This window comes from Sturnira hondurensis, unplaced genomic scaffold (assembly GCF_014824575.4).
Source record: "Sturnira hondurensis isolate 20B ecotype Veracruz unplaced genomic scaffold, ASM1482457v3 Scaffold0002039, whole genome shotgun sequence".
In the NCBI taxonomy this organism is placed as follows: Eukaryota; Metazoa; Chordata; class Mammalia; order Chiroptera; family Phyllostomidae; genus Sturnira; species Sturnira hondurensis.
In genome coordinates this window covers 1,753,244-1,776,337 of record NW_028074670.1, presented here as the reverse complement: position 1 = coordinate 1,776,337, position 23,094 = coordinate 1,753,244, and the positions used below count along the sequence as shown (strand labels likewise).

The window sequence follows — 23,094 nt, the reverse complement described above, 5'->3', positions numbered from 1 at the left end:
CCTTCCACATTTTTTTTAAAAAGTACTTTCTCTTTGCTTATAAGCCCAACATTACAAAGGGATCTTTTAAAAGAAAAATTTTAAGACTTTATTCAAGATATATATCAAGCATTATAACAAAACAGCAGAACTTCAACCTTTGGAATCATATGACTTTACACCCCTCGACGCACAGTCCAGTATGTTGTTTTATTACAGATGGTTCTATGGGGTCTACAGAGCTAAACTAGGGGAGATACGCACATCACAGTCCAGCATGTCAGCTGTTTGGGAACGAAGCACATCCTTTACCATTTCAAACACTGTGCAAGGTGAGGAACTAGGCAGGTGCTCGGTGGTGGGCATGGTGGACAAGCACTGCTATCACAAACACATGGACAGTTCACCGCAGAGAACACATTTCAGAGGCCAGCGAAGTGAGCAAGCTACTCACACAAAGCCAGCAGGGGTGTGACCACACTGCAGTGCACAAGCACAGCACCATGCCTCCCCTGAGAGACGGGTCGCTGTGCAGCGGCCGGTACCTGACAGTCGCTACCGCTACAGGGCGATTGGACAGACTTCACGCTAACTTTGTGTAAGCAGCCCGAGTCTGTGTGCCAGCAAATTAAAACAGTTTATCTTCTAGACAGAACACCACACCACTACGTGTACACTCTGAGGCATTCACATTTGGTGTCAGTCCATACACAAATACAACAGCACGTTGGATAAGTAAACAACGTTTTGCCAGGAACATGACGGCTGTTCTCAGTTGTACAGTGAGTGTTTTTAAGGGAGAAACCGACTCCCTAATCAACACTTGAAGGAAAAATAGTTACATTTACATTAAGACAGCAGTTTGGACACCTTTATGTTTTCTGAACCTTGAACAAGAAGTAATACAGCATGGCTGAGAGTAGAGAGCTTCAAACTTGTTTTTGGCATAGTTGAGTGCAAACTTGATAGTCTGTACTTGTTAGAACTTTCCATTGTGAAGTAGTGAAAATCTAGCTTGTTCACAATAGAATTTTAATCTGTAACAGCTACAGGCATTTATTATTTTGGCAAACAAAGTTGCTATAAAGCTGCTTAAGTTATAAGCTTTTTATGCACTTGTTTCTGATAATCCTGGGTACTTCCAACTAACAAATAAGTACAAAAGTGTGTATTTTTTCTCTGTCTGAAACTATTCAGTAAGCTTAAAGAAAAGATGTTTGTCTTCCCTAAACAGGTTCAAGTATTAGTGGGTGTGAGGCGCAGACAGTAGAACAGTAGTAGCTTCTATTTGTCCTCTGAATCACAAATTTGCTTTTAGGTTTATTGTTCTAAATCCTTTTGTAAATGACAAAGCCGCCTTCAGAGTAATTATGGGAAGAAGGGATGGAAATAGCATATCTGGTAACAACTTCAAGTAGAATGCTTTCTGAGGTGGCTGAGATCCAGCCCATGTGCTGTCAGCAAAGACCACTGATGTGCCATTGTGTGGCTCAGTAATGACAGGAACAGCCTTCAGCTGGGCCTATTTACATCTGGTTGACAGTTCCGTGTGGTATGTGACACTAATTCTCTAATCTTCAGGGCACATCTATGAACAAACACAGTCCAAGTTTTATTAATAACTGGGTTGTAACCACTGCATGCATTACACTGAGAGAAATACCCAACTCTAAGCACAAATATACAGTCCCCACATTTAGGCTCAGTGCCCCAAGGGGAGAGCAGCCACCTCGGTCCAAAACGCTATTTAATCCAGATTTGTCTTCTAACAAAATTCTCAATCTAGGCGGATGGTGCTTCATTCTCTTATTAAGCAATCTGGGCCTGTATGAAATGCCCATTAAGACCTGCAGTGTCCACGAGCGTGCGACCTCCCTCCTGTTCCCAGTCTGCACTAGGCAGAAAGGGAACAGAAGGGTGGGAGCCACAGCTGCCCCAGGAGCTGAGCAGCAAGTCATACCCAGAAGCTCTCAACCTCTAAAACCTTCCAGAACCCAGCCTTTCGATGTTACACAGGTGGCAGATGTATTTTAGAGCATATCTGAAAGTGTAGGCCTAGGTTTTGTCTCGGTTTGGTTGACTGGCTGGTTTTTGCTTAGTGTTCTTTAGAAGAAGGTGCTCAGATTATAAACCCTTCTGCCTGGGGAGATGAGTCACAGTACAGTCACTGTGAAGGAGAAACAGTCATTGGTCAAGAACTCTAGAAACATTTAAATGACTCCTCACAAACAGCTCTGTGAGTCCACACCCCCAAGAGGTTTTACCAAGGGTGAGCCACCTGCCCAAGGCAAATGGTAACAACCCTCCCAAAAGGATTCAGAAGCCCCTCAACCTGAGTTCAAGGGGAAGACAAGCTTCTTGTGATGCTTCTCTTCCTCTGGGCTGTGTCCCTGGCCTCGTCACTCCTGTCTCCGTCACTGAGCGCACTCTCTCTCTGGCCTGCACCTCTCTGGCTCACTGACTAAAGGAGAGTCTGAAGGACACGACCACAGTCCTGCAGGGAGAGGGACGTTGCACCGGAGCTGGATTGGGAAGCTTCCTAATAAGCACAATCAAAGACATTCTCTAGAACCAAAAACACTTTCTACGCTTCTGTTTTTGCAATTTTGCTACATTATCAGAACCTCTGGCAGCCCTTGCAAGTCCATTAAATGAAGCCAAAAGCCATAATAAATATGTACACTGTAGTCCAAAGTATTAGTACCAAAAAAAGAAGAAAAAAAGGTTTAAAAATTGCTTTGATTGCATTTACAGGACTAAAAATGAAGTATGCAACAAATAAATTACAAATGTACATCTCGGCAGGGGTGGGGGCAGGTGATTCTCTTATATTGTAAAAACACTGCTGTCTAATGACAATCCAGTTGTGGAAAATAACCTCGGAAGACTGAAGGGTCACACCCCACACACACACTACCTTCCCTTTAGCCTCTCCCCAGCAAAATAAAGAAAAGGAACAAACAGTATCCTAAAAGTGGAAAAGGGGGGAGAAAAGGCCAAGACTGAGGCTGCACACTAAGCACACCAGCTTGCAGATGTCTATGTTTTTAGTAAGTGATAGCTCTTTAAGGCAGAGAAGAAACATTCTGTGTATCTGGTGCTGTTGGCTCATCTCATTCACGTGGTTTCAGTTGCTGAGGATGAGGTACTTTTCTTCCTGAAGCGAGATCGAAGGATTCTAGGCGGTGCCTGGCAGAGAAAACAAAAAGGCATCCCTCAGTTTGGCATAAACGTGGACTGTTCTGAGGACAGTATCTGGATGGGTTTGTGTTGAGATACCTAGTTCTTCTGGTCAAATCCTGGGGTTGAGGCCTCACTCTGAGTTTCCCCAACAGAGTCAGAGTCCCTTTTCAAGCCTCCCAGGGAGGCTGGGCCAATTGCAAAGGCCAGCACCTCCCTCTTCACGCTCTCCTACGGCCCTGCATCTCCCAAGTGAACAGCTGTGCAGAAGGATGACACATCTTTCTTCTGCCTTGGGAGCAACATGATCTTAACAGGTGACTCAGCAGAACCAAATGCCTCCCCACCTTATCTCTTGCTTTTGTTATTTCCTTTGGGAACCAGCCTCATGTTTCTTGGTATGTGCTTAAAATTTCCATCACCAAATTTCCAGTCCTCTTTCTGGATGCAAAGTCCTTTAATTCACAGCAAACAGCAAAACAAAGCAAACCATTGTTCTTGAATGTAGAGTTTTTCCTCCTAGCTGACCACTGGAGAGGGTTCCCACAAGGGCCCTCACCACCCTTCAACCTGTCTGTCTCCTGCTCTGTACTCAACGTCTTTGCCTCCACATGCTGGCCTTTCACACCTCTATGCTTTCTGACTGGAAGCCCTTCCTCCCTTTCCTGTCTGGCTATTTCTAGAACTCTGTATGACCTGGCTCAAAAGTCACTCCTGAGTCCCTCTACCCAAGGCCCAGTCACCCAAAACCAGGACTGTGCCCCCCTTTGTTCTCAGAGTGGCTTGTGTGTCGGAGGAGGAAGGAAGGCTCTGTGCCCTCGGCAGGTGCGCTCGCTCACGGGTTCCCCCGCCCACTTAACCTTCCTGAGGGCAGGTCCATATTCGCCACCATCTAGTGCTTCTCAGTCCCCAGCAGCACATGTGGGACCAGGGGACCACGACACTTGTACATCAGAGAGTAATAAAATCACTGAGCCCAGGGTTTAGTAATCTGCCTCAGGCTGTGCAGCTTTAAAAAACAAAACCCAAAGGGTACAAACCCTCAGGCCCTAGAAGGATCTGGGCACCTTCCCTACTAGCCCTCTCCGAGGCAGGGCTGCCTGGGCCTTAGGACTCCTGGAGCAGTGTCAAAACCCAGAACATCTTTTACCAGAACCTCTAACTTCAAAATCGACCCACAAGTGCCCCACCTCAGAAAGGAACCTGACAACTCTTGCACGCTTTGGGCTAATGGCTCTGGTCCTAGCAAGAATCAGGATGACGGGCCCTGGGTTCACGTAGGGGAAACTGTCCATGCACTTCCTCATCTGGGTCTCATGGAGTCTCTACTCTGGGGACAGGGGACTCCCAACCTGCCTCAGGTGGATTCTCAGGCCTCTGTATGCAGCAGACAGGGAACAGGAGAGGCAACGTGAGAGGGCAGAGCAAGACTCGAGGCCCCCAGTTCTGTCAGCCCTGCACCTGAGCCCATGGCTGGTGACCCCGCCCACATCACTGAGCAAGGCCCATGAGGCTCTCAGCCTGGCCCTCTCACTGCAAAACTCCAACTACATCTACCACCGGCAACAGTACATGTGTCAAGTGTACTGTGCTTGGTCACTTTAAAGGGTTACATCCCTTTAATAACATGTTGTGAATACCTACTTTGTGCCAGGCACTACGCTCTCTTGGAGATAGTGATAAACAAGTTAATATGTTTCTAAAGCCTTGCCAAATAATATGTTCTGAGTTTTTCTCCATGCCCCCCCCACCAACACTGCCCAAGCATTCCCTACTCCCCTTAACAAGTAACTGGATGCTGCCTAGTGGCCTGTCCTGCCTGTGTGATGGAGGGAGAGCTTCCTACCCCTGGCACTCGGGCAATGCCGGGTGCCCCAAGAAGCATAGCTTCTAGGACCCCCAGATCTCCAGGGTGAAGCCCTTGTACAAACACACACTCAGCCCACAGCCCCAGACACCGTGTACCTCCAGGGGGAACTCCGTCTTTCGAGTTGCCTTATACTTGTACATGAAATCCAGCAGGTCTTCCTCCTCATCATCAGAAAAGGCCAACGGGTTTTGGACCCGGTGGGGCTCCCATGCCTTCACACCACCCTCATTCACATCTCCCTCAACCACTTAATGTCCATTTACAATCTACACAGAAGAGACAAAGTACAGTGAGAAGGGATCAGTGTAGAACGGTGCACGGAGGGCAGGCAAGGGCAAGGTTAGGCACACAGCACGAAAAGTCAGGTCTGTTAGGACAACCAAGGCCCCTCTGTCTGAAAAAGCAGCCAGTACCCTGGGGACCCTCCGTGGGGATCCGGGACTCTGAGGGTGCAGCGGTCAGGCTGACCACACTGTGCACAGCAACAAGCGCAGGCTCCAGAATCTGCTGATTCCACCCCCCAGACGGGGGCACCGCTTCCCTGGGAGAAGAAAGCTGCTTCTTAACCGAGGCAGGTGAAGCCTTGCAGCTTAGACCTGCAACACCACACCAAGAGGTGCTGGGGGGAGGGGGTTTTCTCTGAAAAGACTGGCAGTAATTTCAAGAGGGAAATAGCACCCTTTTCTATTATACAAACCAGCAATGTTGACAGTGCCTTACACTCGCATATTCAGCTCCGAACATTCTTTAAGAGATAGCATGTAAAATGCCAGGAAGCCTCACAGAGAACCTTAAAAAAGCTACATAGATTTTTCATTTCATAGGCCAAGACCTACAGAAGCAAAGGAGCCTAGTGGGAGGAGAATCTAGGAGTAGCTTTGCTTCAACAATGACAGCGAGATTCCTGTTTTAATCTGCCTTGACCAATCCCCAGGCAAAGCTCCAGAAATAATTCATGTCATTGGATGCACATTTTTTAAGTGTTCAATGCTGAGTATATTCCATGCCAGCTGGCCAGACAGTCCTATCTTAACTGAGCTATAAAATATTTCCTGCCCATAGCCAGCCTATCTGACATCCATAGATATATCTTCCTGTACTTTATATATTGTTTTTACCTAGAATCACAGAATGCAGAGCCAGGAGGCTTTCCAGTCAACTGATCCAACTGCCCTGAGGCCTGCAGATAGAAACCAGAGCTCTTTCTGGGGCTCTTTCTGGGGCTTAAGAACATATTCAGCTACCAAATGTGTTCTCTGTATCAAAAGGGGATTCGCTGGACTATAAAAGCACCGGGTGCCAGTTAAGTAAAATTAAAACTGGACCTTCATCTTCAGCAGTTTCCCCAGTTACTGCTGTTCTTCCAAACAGCCAGCAGGTGGCAGCACGGGAGAACAGTTGTCTTAAACCACAAATTTCAACGCTGAATTGTAGACTCAGAGTGACCTGCTCAGACAGCAGCACCTTAGTAAGGGCCAAGCCTGAGATCATTAACCTTCCTCTAATATATATATATATATATATATTTTTAATTTTTTTCTCTGTGCACCCCCCAGCATGCTTACTCTTGGTTTAGATTATCCTCTGATCCTTTCTCCTGCCCAAATCATCTGCACCCTTCAGAGTGCTGAGCATGAAGACTGGCAATTCCAGGGAACCCTCCCTAGCTCCCCACTCCCTCTCCCTCATGGCACTTGGAATCTCAACCACAGGGCTTGGGCTGTGTGCCCTGGTTCCCATACCAGTCTCGCTGCCTCAGCCCAACACAAAGTGCCCTGAGCTTGGGAAGCACGGCAGATCCTCCCTTGGTCCCTCTGTGCCAACGTTGACCCAGGGCTGAGCACACACTGGCCGCCCAGCCACTGAACCAGGTGGAGCACTGACATCATCTCAGGGAGCTCTGCTCTTGCCCCAAACCAGAACCCGATATCCACCCACAAGGAAATTCCTTCTGGGCACAGGCACCTCCTGCCGGATGGAGGGAAAAAGGACAAAAGCCCTCAGACAAGAGCAGAAACTGCAGGAGCTGCCTGGCCAGCTCCAGCCCAGCCAGACACCCTGCAGCCTGGCACCAGGCCCGGGTACTGGTTGAGTCTGTGTCTCTAAGTCCAGGCCCAGGGCTTGCCCAGTACTGACCGCTCAGAAGGCAGTCCAGAGTAGCCACGAGATCCTCAGGCACCCAGCAATTAGGCCTGCCCACCGGGCTGTCTGGGACCACTGTGCCAGAGCAGTGAACTGCCATGTTACAGTAATAAGAACAATAACAACTACCACCAGCACTGCTGTCTCAGGACTGAAATGGAAATGGCGTTGAGTTTGTTCTCCACTGCGCACTGGAGCACAGCCTACAGGGTAGAAAAGAAGTAACCTCCTGGCCCACTGGGATCGATGGGTCGCGGGGAGCCCAGATGTCTGGGCAGGAATAGAAAACAAGGGCTCAGCTCAGCAGAGGAAGGGAACACAGGAGACTGGGCAGCTTGGGGACCAGAAGTAGCTTCAAATGAAGCATCAGAGAGAACCTACCCGAAAGAGAAGAACCCTGCTGATCCCTGTGCTCACTGAGCGTTTCTGCCAAGAATGTCGTTTGCAATATTCTACTGTACTCTCAGGACCCGGGAGAATAAACACTCTGGATGAGCTGGGCCTCGGAGCTTCTGGGTGGGGGCTGTGTTGTGACACCAAATCTCTTCACCGTGTTTTCCTCTTTGCACTGGCAACCAGGACGCCAGCCTCATCAACAGGCCACAACTTTACCGCACGCCTTTAAAATGTTCTCACCTCTGCCTCCATCCCACCTGCCTAGTTTCTTTCCTCCAAGCTTCATTTTTCTTACTGTGGTTTTATCTCTCATCTACATTTCTGCAAGGAAACGTGTTCTCTTTGGAATAGGGAATACTAAGCAAAGAAATAAACCCCACAGAACACAGTCCCACTAGGAGGGGCACCAGGACGAGGATGAGGGCGAGCGGCTGAGCAGGGTGCTGCCGCCCCCCCTCTTCGTACTCTGATGGCGCCCGGAGACAACTGATGCAGGAAGAGAGTCTCCTGTGGAAGGTCATGGCCAGGATCCCCGCCTCCAAATCTCAGCTGGATGGCAGTCAGGGCCTTGAGCCTGCAGAGCTGCCTTCACAGAGCCCGAGACTGGGGCCTCCAGGGAAGGACAGGGTCCCCCTTGTTTCTCACAGCAAAGGCACGAGTGCGCGGCCTGGACTGACGTTTGTGGCGGCAAACACGCCAGCAGGGCTGCAGCAGGCTGGGAAGCAACTCCGCCTCTTCTCTTGGTGGAGGAGGCAGGGAGGGAGGCAGCGGGGGAGACTCCCAGCCCTTACAGACCCAGCAGGCCCCTTGGCACAGAGCCCTGGGCACCCCACCCTGGCGGGCAGCAGAACACACCCAAGGTTAGCAAACATCCCACACAGCACACGTGAGTGGGGCGTTAGAGGGAGTCAGCAAACGTGTGCGGAGAAGAACATGCCGGTCTGGAACTTACGTCCATGTCCAATGGCCACCGGGGAGAAAGAAAGGAATACGCTGTTAGGGCAGGAACTCTGGAGATGAAACTCACACGCCTACAGGAACATGCACACCCGCACACACCTACGTGCACACACACACTCCCTGCCCCAGCGCTGGACCTTGGACAGCTCCTCCTGCCCTCAGAGGGAGCAGACCGCCCAGGCCTCGCTCAGTGGAGCACCTCCCGCAACTCCCAGTGGGGAGGGTAAATAGGGACGACTCTGCCCTTCGAGATGGTGTTCCACACACCTGATTTGAAAAAAAGGCAGGGGGGGGGATCCAACTCTATGACTCATTTTAAGCAGCACTACAGAGTTTTCGGTTCTGTGTTACATCAAGGTAGGAAGAGAGGAAAGATGGGAGGAAAGGAAGGCGGGGGGGGCGGGGGGGGGAACAGGAAAAAAGAGGCAGATGCAGGGAACAACAGGGAATCGGCTGACAGAGGGGTGAGATGGAGTGGAAGTGGGGAGAAAGTGTGCTCCTGTAACCTGAGATGCAGTGGAAAACCAGTTCTGGCGATCAGGAGGGCCCTCTGACCAATGTATCCATGACCCCTGAACTCCTCTCTCAGGACCTCTCTGCTCGGAGAGCTGGCCTCTGGCTCGCAAAACAAACCTCCCCTAACGCCATCTGCTGACACTTCACGCCCAGCGCCCTGCACCGCAGAGGTGGCCAGCACTGTGAGGGCCAAGGGGCGTGAGCCCAGCCCTGAGCATCAGAGAGGAGGGGCTGAGGCGGGCGTGGAGGGATTTCCCCTGCAGTCAAAGAGGAAGTGGGGCAGAGGAGTCATCAGCTGGTTCCTTGCAAGCACACTTCAGGGAGTGAGAAGACCTCCAGGGCGCTGAGTGCTGAGAGGCCCGGAAAAAGGGAGAGCTGGGGCCGGGGCTCCCAGACCACCACCACACCCCTGACCAGGATCAGCAGGGCCCTCCCAGCTTGGGCTTCCTCTGCCAAGTGCAAGATCCCACAGCTCCCTCGGATGGTAAACTGTAAATTTCTACAATCAGTGCTCGCTCTGTTGACGCACACAGGAAGGGCAGCCTCAGATTATGAACCCAGCCGGGGTCACAGAAGGTCAGGGCTTCCCAGGGCACATCACAGAGCAGTCCCACGAGGAAAACAGAGAAGGCAGCTTGACTCTCCCTGGTCCCCCAAATGACTATGTGTCAGAATTAGAGGCTTTCTGAACAGCTCACAGAATTTATAAACTCAACTTTAAAGCATGAATTGACAGAAATAACCACAGCTGCCTGAGGCCACTGGCACTGCCTGGTCCTCAGCACTTCCAGCAGGCCCAAGACTGGCCCGGAGTGCTGGAAGCTGCTGACTGTAGACCCTCCCCCGCCCCACTGAGATATGATTGGCAGATAATTGTATCAGTTTTCGGTGCACAATTTAACAACTACATATATATCCCTCCCGCGCCTGCTGTGCATCAGGAGGTCCCCAAGGGACACATGGCCAGTCAGAGTCACAGCCAGGGGAGCAGGCTGGTCTGTCTCCTCTGTCCCCAGCTCACAAGGCCTCTGTCGGTTCACAATGGGCTTATGGCCTCCCAAGCCCCAAGTCCTCCACAGGCCTTAAAAGTTCTTGGCATTGAGAAGGTTTAAAAATTAAGAAATACAGAGAAAACAGGACTGTTCCCATAACAGCTTCAGGTCCTCCTGCTCGCCACAATGTGGGAGGGACGGCCCGCATCAGCAGCACTGGGGCTGTCCCTGCCCACCCTCACCCCCCACCCCCCAGCCACCCCGAAGTACCTGGCCCTATGCATGCCTCCCCCACCCACCCTGCCCTTGCCCCAGGGGGCAGCTGCAGGCCAGGGGGCTCCGCAGAGGGGTGAAAGGGGAGCTGGGTTGGGTCAGCTCTAGTGTGGGCCCCTCAAGTGTCTAGTCAAGGTTAGGAAAACAGCTGGAGCAAGGCTGGAGAGAGGGATGGCCATGGCCCTCACGCTGTCACTCACACCCAGGAGGGCAGCGGCAGGCACCCCACGCAGGGGCAGGAGAGCCCAGGCTGGTCATCTCTCCCCAAGGTCCCCCAGCTGCTCCGGTTACAGTCACCACTCCCTCCTTCCAAACGCCCCTTCACAGCCCTTCCCCCAACAGCACCAGCAGGCGGAAAGCGGGGATCTCAATCTCTGCTTCAAGATGAGGAAACCAAGGCTCAGAGTGGTTAGGCGACTCACACGTGGGGACACAGGTAGTAAGTGGCAAAGCAGAACCAGGGCTCCCTTGGGGGCAGCAGGACCGACACCCCTGGGGCTGCAGGGCTTCGCACGTCAGAGGCCCTGGGGGAGTTCCTGCGTCCTCACCCCAGAGCACAAGGAAAACCCCAGGCATTCTTTGACACTTCTCCCTTTAAGAGTGAAGATTAACTCCCCTCCCCTTGAGGGTGGGTTGAACTCAGGAGCTCGTTCCCAGCAAACAGAATGGGGCAGGCAGAAGGGGAGGTGTCCTGCCAGCTCCTGTGACTTTGCATTCGTATTCATCCCCTCTCTCTCCAGTCACTGTGGGTGAAGGTAGCTGCCATGTTGAAGGACACTAGACAGGCCCACGTGGTAAGGAACGGAGGCCTCCAGCCGGCAGCCACAAGAGAGCCATCTCAGAAGTGGGTCCTCTGGCCTCAGTCTGGCCTTCAGATGGCTGCAGCCCTGGCCAGCACCCTGACCACCCTGAGCCAGCAGCACCCAGTTAAGCTGCCCCCAAAGTTCTAGCCTGCAGACCCTGTAAGGTAGTACATTTGCTATTTTAAGAAGTTAACTTCCTAACCTCTCCCCTCCCAGACCATGCTGCTGAAGGGAGCCCCAAGGTCAGGTGCCAGCCCGAGGTTAGAGCCTCCTCCAGAGGCGAGTCCAGCTCGCTGCAGAGACCGGCGGTTTACTCACCTTTCCTGGTCCTGCAGGTGGAGCAGCAGGTACACACTGTGGGGATGTGGGCACCATCAGTGATAGCCCCCTCCTGACAGGAACCAACCCAGGCAAGCAGGGAGGCCCTTGCCTGGCACAGAAGTTACTTCTCGGATCCTGCAGCCCCAGGAGGGCAGGGGCTGGGGTCAAAATTCCCTCTGGGAGATAACTCCAACCACCCCGGCCCGGATAGCTGCCCCTCCTCCTCCGTATACCTTCCAGTGCAGACTGACCTCTAGGAACCTACAGACTGACCTCTGACCCCCAAAGTTCTTAGCGTCTGGCCATCTGATTGAAGGCCTACCCTGCTGCTCTGCACACACGGTTGGTGTCGGTGTGCACCCAGGCCCGAGTGGGTGCGCACTAAACACACGTTGGGTGGCCCCAAGTCCGTGGAAGGCAAGGCCGTCCCCTCAGCTCCTTTGTGCCCTTCCCAGGGCACAGTATCTTTCAACACATGGAGTCTGATGAAATATGTTGTTCTTCATTCTGTAGGGAGGGCAATGTGTTCTTGCAAACTCCTTACTGTTATTTGGACAATGGGTTTGTATTTTTATTTTATGTAACTTGTTACATAATATCGCACCGGTTTTGTGCTTTTTTCACTGGGCATCGTGTTTCCAAGATCTACTGCTGCGTCCAGCAGCTGTAGGAGGCGCAGCCGCCACCTCTCCCTGTCTTCTCCCAGGCTGCCGTTAACTCCTGCTGCCTGTCCAGGGTTTGCAAACTGTTTGCTCTCCTTACAACCCTGCAACGCAGGCTGAATGGGGATTATTGTGCCCTTTTTTCAGAGGAGAAAGCGACAGGGGACTAGGCTCAGCCCTGTGCCAAGGTCAAACACCTGGTAGTGACTCCCCGGGCCATCATTCTGAGAAAGGTTCTGAGGCTCATTCCAGGCCCAGTGGGAAAAACAGTGGTGCCTGAGTGACAGCTGCCCCACTATATTGCATGTGCTGTCCCTGCACAGGTCCAGTGTCACCCAGACAGGATGAAAGCCCAGACTCGGGGCCCCTTCTCCTACCCCACCATGCCTGGCATCCAAGGCCCACAGTGAGGGCTGGGAAGGCATGCCAGCCCTGTGTGGCCGGGCCTTCTCTGCCAGACTTCCTCCCAGACACCCCACCCCTCAACTGAGGGGTTATGAGAGCCCCAGATCTGGGCACTTTTACCACATGCTCAGGCCTTGGGCCATCTTCCACCTGTTTTTCTTTCTGAGATAATTTTTACTTTAGGTCCCAGAACAGCTGGGACAAAGGCCATGTGGCCTCCATTCTCTGCTGGGTCAGCACCTCCATTCTCTGCCCCCTGAAACTGCCCCCTGTGCCGAGGCCAGGGCGGGCCGTGAGGGGAGCTGGGTCCTGTGGCAGCACCAGGGGTTCTCTGGTTCTCCCCTGAGCTGCCCCACCGCCTCCTCGAGTGTGTCAGAGGGGCCACTGCTGATGAGGTGGCAGCGCCAACACCACACAAACTCTGTTCTGCCTGGTGCTGGTCTGGGGAGATGTTGAAAGCCCAGGGGACAGCTCCTATCACCATTTAGTTCCCACCAGACTTCTCACCTTTCCAGTTCTAAGGCTGCCCTGAATAACCCAGCACAGCGAGGCCCTCCAGGGCCTGGCCCAGTGTGAGGCCCCTTGAGCCTTCCACCTCCACTCAGCTCACCTCTGTAGTGACAGCACAGAATCTAAGAGGGAAAGGGACTGGGGGGCCACCTAGCTCCACTTCTTAGCCACATCAGGAATCCCTTCCTAGAGCCTTGGTACCAGATCACTCAACTTTGCTTTGGGCCCTTCCAGCGACAGGGATCTCACTACCTCACAAGGCAGCCCATCTCTCTCCTGCACACATTCACACGTAAATTGCTCTAATAGGTGAGTTAAACAACAACTCAACAAGAACAATGACAGCAGCTACTAGAGTGCTGGGAATGGCCCTAAGCACTTTCACATGGATTATTTCATTTGCATCCTCAATCACCCTGCCAAAGAAGATCCTCACTCCTCCAGGGCAGGTAGGGAAGCTGAGGTCTGAGTCAGTAACACCTTGCCCAGGCACACAACCAATAAGTGGTTCCCCCTCGAACCTCGCTCCACTGACTCTGCTCTGCCCTCTGCACCACGGAGACTGAGGCCTTTTCTCCTCCCAGACGACGGCCTGCACTTGAGGCTCAGTAGCCAATGAGCCACTCAAGGGCGGAGGCGGCACCTAATCCCCTTTCACCTCCCTACAGCTGGGATCAAGCCCAGCAGGTCAGAAGCCATTGGTGCTCAAGGATGGTCAGAGGGTGAGTAGACAGTGGGCACTGGCCTGGGAGTCCGGAGGCCTCAGGAGACCATCACCAGGGGCAACGCTGGCGACAGTTCCCTCCCCTGGGCCTTGGTCGGTAAAATCAGAGGGTTAGGCTAAGTGGTCCCTGAGGGCCCTTCCTGCCTGGCCTTTGGGGTTTCCGTCCCAGGTTCTCCTGGGAGGGGTTCCACAGGAGATAACCTCCCACAGTGGCCAAGCCCTCACCCACCCAGCCCTGCCAGGGTTCACACATCTCCTTTCCAACCAAAAAGCTACAGTCTTCAAACCTGGGGCCAAAAGGAGTTATCCCCGAGAGGTGAGGAGAGTGACGGGCACCAGGCCTGGCCCTATGGGGCCTGACCTTCCCTGGAGGGGGCAGGAGTCGTCATTCTCAGGGCGGCCATTGGGCTCCTTCTACCCCAACCACATCTAAGACCTCCATAAGTCAGGCCAAGGTGCTACCTGCAGGCTGCAGCCCTCAGTCAGGGTCCAGGTGGTCTGATGTCCCTGTTCGTATACTTAAGGGCAGGGCAGCCACCAGGCACACATCACAGGTGCAGATTCCAGAAAAGTGGCCCAGTTCCTACCCTGAGGCTCAATTTCCCACCAAAGGTGAGGGGGCAGAGGTGACAATCTAGAACTGTCTCCTGCACCCCCTTAGCCATCTGCCCTCTGCAGGGGGTAGCAGTGCTCAGCTCCTGAGGGCCAAGGTCCCTGTATCTCCCCAACGAAAGGTCTGGGACACCGTGAGTCCCAGCCCAGCTCCCTGCCTCCTACCCCATGCCCGCACCCTCTACAAGCCTGAAACCCATTGGTGGATCAGAGGTCAGTGGGTCCCAAGCACGGCGGCCCCTTGATGGCACCACACATCTGGGTCTTAGCCAGACCTAATGAATCTCTGCAGATGGACCCAGAACTCTGCAAGGTCCCCAGGTCAATCCCAATACAGGCAATCCCTTGCCAGGAGTTTGACAACCAGAGGCAGATAGGCGGTTTCCAAAGTCCCCACAGGAATTAGACCTCAGAGCTGGTGTCTGCCTCCATCCCCTCCCTCCATGCCCCTGCGCACGTGGCAGCTGAGCTGTGCTGGATGAAGGGGGGATGGGAAATGGGAGGACAGGGTTGAGTGAGAGAGAGGCACAGGAAATAACTACGCAGGGAAAAGAAATCAGGCAGCCATGAGTCCTGGGCAGGTGGGAGGGGCCGCTTAGGTACTCAGACAGGTAAGGCCCCCAGGACTGAGGGGTCAGAGAGGAGGAGAACAGAGAAGCTGCCCGGCCCAGTTCAGCTGTGCCTGATGTCTCCAGTTTGGGTCCAGGTGCTACGACCCCACCACCCCAGCCCCCAGACAATCAGATGAAGGAGGTGGGACCCTTTGGTGCAAGCGACCTAAACGTGCCCCCAATCAGAGTCCAGAGGCCAGCTTCCTGGCCTGGCCTGGGTGGTGCTGCCCCTTGGCTGGCCTGCCACCGTCTGACGCATAACCGCGCTGGTGGCAGATCCGTGGGGCAGGGGCCCAGGTACAGGCCACACAGTGGACTGAACCCCTCAGTGAAAGTGAGGCCTGCAAGGTGGAACAGGGAGAAAGTGAGTGTCACCTACCTGAGCTGCCAGCACTCTCAGAAGCACTCCGGGACATCTTAGGCTGGCCGTGCTTACCACCGGCCCGCCCAGACCCTGGTGGTGGGGGGCCTGAGGGAGCAGGGGCGCCGTCTCCCCTAATGGTGGTGAGGTCCTGCATGCTGAAGCTCCGGAGTCTCTCTGATAAGGCACCCTGTCCCTGGATACAACACAGGAGGGGCACATGTCAGTGACCTGATCCACAGACCAAGGGCAGGAGCAGGGGACAGGCAAACAAGGGCCAGCAGGAAGCTCTGGCGGACAGCACGGTGGAAATTAACACCTGGAAGGACCCTGCGGAGGGCCAGGTGCCCAGGGCATTTGCTGGAATCCTTGAGGGTCAAGGTCTGGAATATTCCAGGGCCTCCTGTGAGGCCCAGAAATTGTTCCTCTGGCCCCGGGCTCTTTCCTCCCCTTCAGATGCCTCTAGATGATGAGCTGGAGCCTCAGACAGACCCAGGGCCAAGGGCATGACCGCTGCCTGCAGCTCCTGCCCTCCAGGAACTGCCAGCTGCTTCTCCGGCTTTACATAAACAAAAATCCTTCCAAAGCTACATTTTTCTCAGATCCCAGCACACAAGAATCTGGTCAGAAAATCAAAACCTAGTGATCTACACACCCAGTCCTTACTCTTATCAAAGGATAGAAAATACAGGCAGTGTTTCCAAATGCATGAAAACAGCAATTTCCTTCACCGCTCACATCACTGCGGAGCACGTCCACTCCCATCTGTGCATTTGAGCGCCACAAAATACCCAAAGGCAATGGATCAGGAAGGAAAATATGACGTTAAGAAAACACCCTGCTGGCTGTAACCACTTCCTATTCTGAGGGAGCCACAAAATCCTCTCAGGGGGAATCTGTTCTTTTGTTTAGGAAGCAAGATCAACCCAGCAAGATGGATCTGTCACAGTTCTGAAAGGGAAGGTCCTCGCTGCCTGGAGAGGAGAGTCTGTCTGCGTCAGAGTGGAAGGCCCATCCTGAAGGCCTGGGGCAGGGGCAGAGCTGCTGTGAGCCTCAGGGGCTGCAAGGAGGCTGTGTGGGGGCAAAGGAGGCCCGGGGGTGGGGCAGGCTGGTAGGAGACTGGGGGTGTTGAGAACTGGACTGGGATTTGAATGGCAGGTGCTAGGCAAGCCACCACCAGGCAGATCATGAGCTCCGAGCATCTGCATAAATACCAGCAGGGTAAGACTTCCCACAGGTATGCGGGAGCTGGGAAACGATGGCAAGAGGCATTTTATTTGCATAATGAGGAACGAATGGTTCTGGAGGGCTGAAGGACTAGGGGACAATAAGGCACAGCAAACGCAACAGAAACAATAAGCCAGCACAAAATCAATGAGAAGAGCCAACAAGGGTGCCTTGGGCGGCGACTGTGGGGACCTGACGAAACAAACAGGCTCTGCAGGAGGTTTCTAGAGAGGGCAGAAGGGTCTGGGAAATGTCTTCATTTTACTCAGCTTAAAAAAGAGTAATGAAAATGGGCCACCAAAGCACAGCCGTTGGCTGTGGTGACCCTAGTGAAAGAGCCAGGAAGACGGGGAGCACGTGCGGGACGCATCCCTTAGAAGGAGGGGAAACGCGAGGAGCCTGCAGACAAGTTTAGCAAAAATGTCTGAATAAAACAGATGCATTAAAATAAGAAAAATAAGTTCTCCACCTACCAACGATATAAAAACAATGCCTCCAAAGAATAGCAACAACAACAAAAAAGACAATTTAAATAAGCAAATGTATACAATTAGAATTATAAATCCCAGCAAAGGGGTTTGGGAGGACGCTATCCAGAAAAAGGCAGAAGCCAGCCTCGTTGCCACAGACACTGCTCTGGAACCTCAGTGGACGAGGAGGCTGAGGCACCACCTTCCAGACGTTAACAGCTGGGTGGTCTCTTCCACGAACACGAGGGCAGGACCAGCTGCCCAGTGTAACCAGCCCCTCCAAATCGATGAGCCAATGAGCTGTGATTACTTTACTCAGGAACAGTGTGGATATCTAGAATTTACGAGAAATTAAATGACTAAAGCACAAAAAAACTGATTCTGAAGAGAGAAAATACCTGATAATGGTAAGGGAGGAATTCAATGTCAGGCTAACATTCAGGAAAACTGATCACGACTCACTCTCCCATTCACTCTCCCAGTTATACATTTATCTGGTCAACAACTATGTATCAAGAACTTTCCTATCAAGAGCAAGACACTGTGCTAGGTACTATTAGGAATACCAAGAACAGCTTGGCTTCTGACAAAACGTAGAAGACAAATGCACGGAATACACAAAAGTGCCGTCCGCACCAGAGGCTACAGTGAAGACGGAGAGCAACAGCCCCAGTCACACCCGGATTCGAATTCCGGCCTCATCACCAGCAGCTGGGCGACTTCAGCCTCCCTCCACCCCAGCACTCTCATCCGCTGAAGAGCCTCACACGGCAGGGTGGTGCTGAGGATTAAAGGAGACTATGCCCGCAAAAGAGATCCCTGACAAAGCCAGTGCACAGCTAGTGTCCAGAAAATGTCGGCTGTGATGGTAACTGCTGTTGCTGCCTACCACACATTGAGTTGCTACCAAAATTTTAAAAAAAGAAAGAAAGAAAGAAAGATTACATCTGGCCAAAAGGCCCAGGAGGGTTTTCGTGATCCCAAGCCCGAACAAATGACTAGGAACTAACTGCAGCAATGTGTCTGCCAGCTCTTGCAAATGCTTGACAGGCTGTCCAGGGGACGGAGACAGCGGTGACACACTTGCCAGTTTCAGCAGGGTCCTCCGCTCCACTCCCAGAAGCCAGCCCGCCCGCCCGCCCAGCTCCAATGTCACGAGCATCATGAAGACTGGAAGTGGCAGAGGCTAGGGAGGAGGAAGAGGAGATAATGGCTCGGTATCAACCTAGCCCTGTCTCAGAGGAAATCACAGCAGCAGGGACACAAGGCTCTTGAAAACAAATTAGCTGTACCTGTTAAAAGAACCCGAGATGCCCCTCTCCTCTGTGAACCTCTCAGCCCTGCTGTCCCTGCTCAAGACCCCACTTCTACCCACTCGCCCCAAACCCCATCCCACACTGCCACTTCGGCTTTGCTCTAGCGAACCTTCATTTTGGTTTTTATTTTGTTTTGTTTTTCCCTAATTTTTTAAAATTTATTCTAGAGAGAGGAAGGAGGGAGAAGAGAGAGACATCAATTTATTGTTCCACTTATTTTATGCATTCATTGTTGATTCTTGTAAGTGCCCTGACCAGGGATCAAACCTACAACCTTAGCATATGGGACAATGCTCTAACAAACTGAGCTACCTGGCCAGGGTGAGAACCTTCAATTTTTTTTTTACTCGAGAAACAAGTAAAATTAGATTCTCAATTTTAATAAATTTTCTAAGTTTGGAAAAAGCTTAATACCATGTTTTCAATCATTCAATGAGCCACAGTACCATATTAAAAGGTTTGGGAAGTCCTGCAGGATTTTGGGTTAATTTCGTGTATCCCAAGCATATTTGACTATAGTAGCATATACTGTTAGTTAACCATTTGGAAGTCATTCCCAGCCCCACTATTGAAATGTTGAGGAAAAAAAACCCAGATTTCCCAGCCTCCCTTGCAGCTATGGATGGCCACGTAGCTGTCCTGGCCAATGGGAGGTAAGGGGAATCTGATAACTGGGGAAGGTGTTTTCCTGACATGCAGGAGAAATGCCTGGCCCTGCTGCCTGCTTTCTGCCTCCAAGTGTGGCAGAACTGCCATCTTGTGGCCAGGAGGCTCACTGAGACATCCGCCCAGAGCCTTGACATCACGGACGTCACTATGGGTAATGACAGTGCTCACTTACTCCCAGACTTCTGGTAAATGATGTTCAGCAATTCTAAGACATCTCTTTATCTCTGAAATTGGGGTGGGTCTCACCAGTGCTGTTGCCTTGACACCGCTGTCATTGCCTACACATAAACGCACTTGGCCGTTACTCCCCATGGGGTATTGAACAACCGAAACCCGAGTTCAGTTAACAAACCCACTAAGAGCCACTTGAAGAAGGACTATGAGTCCAGGTCTTCTAAAACACGTGTCACTGACAACTTCTGGTAAGATCAAGAAAGTGGCAGCATCCGAACTGGCAGAATGGGTACGAGCAGCACTGAATTCCCAGGGTCGACAGCTCTGCGTCACCCACACCCTGGGAGGCAGAGCAGGACACAGCGTGGCTGTAAATGGGTTCCGATGAGCTGAACTGGAAAGTGACTCAGAAGAGTCAGACTCTGAACGCAAACAAGTGAGGTTAGGAAGACCTCAACCAATGTCTTGTATTTGTATGTTCCTTTCGGTGTGTACACAAAAATGACACACAGAAAAATCTGTATCTAAACAAGGCTGAGTCATTTTAATGCATAGAAGTAAAAGTTCTAAGTGAAAAAGCATTATGTCCTAATCTAACTGGCACTATTTTCTTTCTCAGTGGCACATAGGACAAGGGCGTGCCTTAGAAATGCACACAGCACTGTAGAGTCCACACAGTATGGCTGCGCTTCTAAGAGAAGCTTCTTCCTCTAACCACCTCAGCAGCCTGCCTGGTGCTCTCAACGCAGTCTGTACTTACTGTACTCCACACAACTGCGTTAACTTTGGCATTGTTAGTTGGTTTGCCTTCCCCTCCAGACTGTTTATTTACTGCTACATCCTCAGTATCTGCCACTCTGCCCGGTGTACACTAGGGGTCAAGGAGTTGAGTGAATGTACCTACGGCCATTTATTGAGCAAATCGCTGAGTAAAATCCACACCCCACCCTGATGCACCAGCCAGGGTCCTGGAACTGAAGGAGCACCCTCCTGACCAGGGAGTTGGGCTTTGTCCACGAGGAATGTACAGAAGATGCCAGAGGTCTGCAGGGTGCACAGGACAGAGGGCACATGAGAGGCAAGGCATCTGGAGGAGAATGCACTTGACTTGGCCTTGGAGGACTTGGGGTGGTAGGGGGAGCGGGGAAGATGGGAAGCAGGTGGGAAGAGGAGTGCACCTCTCAGTAGCAGCCACCATTCAGCGCTGCCACTTCATCCCACCGGATGAGGTCTTTGAAGTTTTGTTCACTAAGGAGATGGGGACCCAAGTTACATGGTGTTAATGGTCAAATGCAGGCACTAGTGAAAGTGCCTGCTGAAAGACCTCAGGGTTTCTTCTGAAACAACCGCATCAGTGGAGGAAGGGAACAGGCACGAGACCTACTCTGCACTTAATACCCTCTTTTGTCCTTTTAAATGTGGTGCTGTGAGTGGGGATAAGCATTGAGAAGTCATGACAATGTCATTTTTAACAACAGCCACAGCACTCTCTGAAGATCACCTTGAGGACCCCATTTTGTAAACACAGAGCTTGCATGATGCTGAGAAACGCCATCTAAACAAACAAAAAAACACATGGAACTATTTAAAAATAAAACAGAACAAAGAAAAGCAACTGAGAAGGAAGACATGGCATAGCCAGAAACTGCAATGCACTGGCCCCCAAGCCCTGACTGCCCCGCCCCAGCCCTGCTTCTGGGCCCTCCACAGGTCAGCTGGGTCTTTCTCAGCCTTGCGATTTGATTGGGAAGTGAAAGGGTGGAGCAAGAATTTTCCACCCGGAAAATTCTGAGTTCAAGAATGTCTAACCCTTGTCTATGGCTCACTACCTGGCTCTGATTTCAATTATACAATGAGAGTTTCTAGAATGCTTTGAAAATCTCTAAAACACACGTTGGACCTCCCAAGGTAACTCTGACAAAGGGTAAAAAAATTCCAGTGTGTGTGTTTCAAATGTTTTGTATCAATTTCCTTCCCAGTCAACAATGATTTTAGAGTATGAGCCTCAGAAAGAGCTAAGAAGTTTGGGGCCCTTTCAGGAACTAAGGTCAGCCTACTCAGGTGCATCTAAGCACCTGCCCCTGAGGCCGTGGAGGCACAGGTCAGCACTGTCTCAGCACCTCTCCTGGGAAGAGCCCCTTCACAGCCCAGCACCATGGAGCAGGAAAGACAGACATCCTCGGCCGCATAGAAATGCATCTCCCGCCCATGCTGTAGGACTCGCGCTCCCCGAGGTGCTGTGAGCGCTGTGCACCCAGCTTTACTGTGACTGCTTGTTTGCGTGCCGTTTGTGGCCTTCTGGGCACCGCAACACAAGGTGGCCCCGAGGTTCTCTCAGCACAGCTGTGCGCCACATACCCGAAAGAATCCCACAGACGTGTCTTGGGAGCAACAGCAATGACATTCCTGATTATTTTCATCTTTTTTTCCCAGGCAAAACTCTTAGAAAATTGGACTTCTAGAGGTACACTGGGTCACTGAATTTTTGTTAATCTGTGCAGGCACACAGCAAAGTCTATACGTTTTGATGTTTTCTTGGTCAGGGGAGGGAGGCGTGTTCAGGAAGCCCCAGGCCTTTAATAACCTGGTAGTCTAAGGAAAACAGTTTGCCACCAAGAATGCCTGCCTGATGGTCCACGGAGCCCAGATTCAACACAGCCGTCAGCCTGGTTCTAAGCCCCAGACGAGGCCCTCCCCGCAGAGGGACGCATCGCGCCACGGGGGAAGGCTGCCACAGGGTACATGTTGGAGCCCGTCTCGCCTCAGACACATCTAACCCCCAACCGAGGACACTGAGAATAAGGCAAAATGCTTTAGCGGCAGGCAACTGACAGCAAAGCCCCCAGCACGGCCACACTTCCCCGCTAGTAGTTCAGAAACAGTTAGTGCTTCCACTGAGGCCCCGGTGCAGCCGCCTCCCCGACAGAGTTCCCGCCGCAGCCCCCCGCACCCCACAGCGGTGCCAGGCAGGCTCCTCACAACATGCCGGATGGGGATGGGGCCTTGTTTGTGACGCAGCGTCATTCACAAATGAGGGAAAGAGACAGGATCGCTCCCCACCACAGCACCAACCATCAAACTGAATTCATTTTCCAGGCATCAAAGAAAGAAAAAAACAAGTAAGTTAGGCGCTGCCAAGTTAATACAGTAAGAGGCCCCAGAAGAGCGGTGAAGTGGGAGCCGGCTCTGGAGTGAACACGCACGCACACAGGTGTCAGCAGGGAGCACCTGGCTCTGATCCGGACCACACGCTGGGGGGGGGTGGGGGCAGCTGGCCTCTCTGCCCCACCGGATCAGTCTGGAGTTAGTCACACCTCTCAACGGGGTTACCTGCCCTTTGCTGAGATCCCGAGAGAAGACAAAATGAAAGAGTCGAGCCACCTGATAAAGGGGAAAAGAAAAAAATGCCGTGGGCGTCAAGCCTACAGAGCGGGGTTGAAGGGAGCCATGCTGCCCTCGCCTCCTACACTCACACGATTCTCCCCTCATTCAGTCTCTCAGTCATTCACAGCAAACAGTGATGTTTACAAAGCTCTGCACGAAGTCCTGCAGAGGAACAAAGATGAACACAAAACAATACGGTTCCTGCTCCCAAGGAGCTCAGTCTAGCTGGGGCGTCAAGACGTATGTGCACACAAGGCAGCAAATGACAATGATGACAGTGTGTGACAAATCCAGAGGAGGGAGAGACAGCACTGTCGGCCAAAACCCCCCACCTTGGTGCAGGGGGAAGCCTCTGACTTGGGCAAGGCAAGGACTGCATCACCAGAAAGAAGGGGGAAGAATGCTGTGCCTGTGAGGGTTTGGGCCACACGTGAGAGTGGAGAACGTGGGGCGTGTCTGGGAAATGGACTGAATGGGTCTGGGAGAGGTTCTGGCGCCAGAGGGTAACAAGACATAAGCCTGGAACGCGTGCACTTG

At 52.2% G+C, this 23,094-nt stretch overlaps 1 protein-coding gene across 4 annotated transcripts in view; it reads right to left on the bottom strand.

Moving 5' to 3' along the window:
* Positions 1-20: 20 nt before the first annotated feature.
* REEP1 (receptor accessory protein 1) overlaps positions 21-23,094 on the bottom strand; it is a 104,622-nt gene continuing 81,548 nt past the window's right edge. The window contains exons 6-10 of one of the 4 annotated variants that reach the window (XM_037039095.1): positions 22,402-22,554; positions 15,336-15,513; positions 11,430-11,465; positions 5,125-5,276; positions 21-3,168 (exon numbers count right to left, since the gene is read on the bottom strand). In XM_037039095.1, the coding sequence (XP_036894990.1) occupies positions 3,097-3,168; positions 5,125-5,276; positions 11,430-11,465; positions 15,336-15,513; positions 22,402-22,554 (591 nt within the window). In that variant the 3' untranslated portion in view covers positions 21-3,096. The remainder of the gene's footprint in view (positions 3,169-5,124; positions 5,277-11,429; positions 11,466-15,335; positions 15,514-22,401; positions 22,555-23,094) is intronic. The other 3 variants (XM_037039107.1, XM_037039101.1, XM_037039113.1) reach the window with 3 other exon arrangements.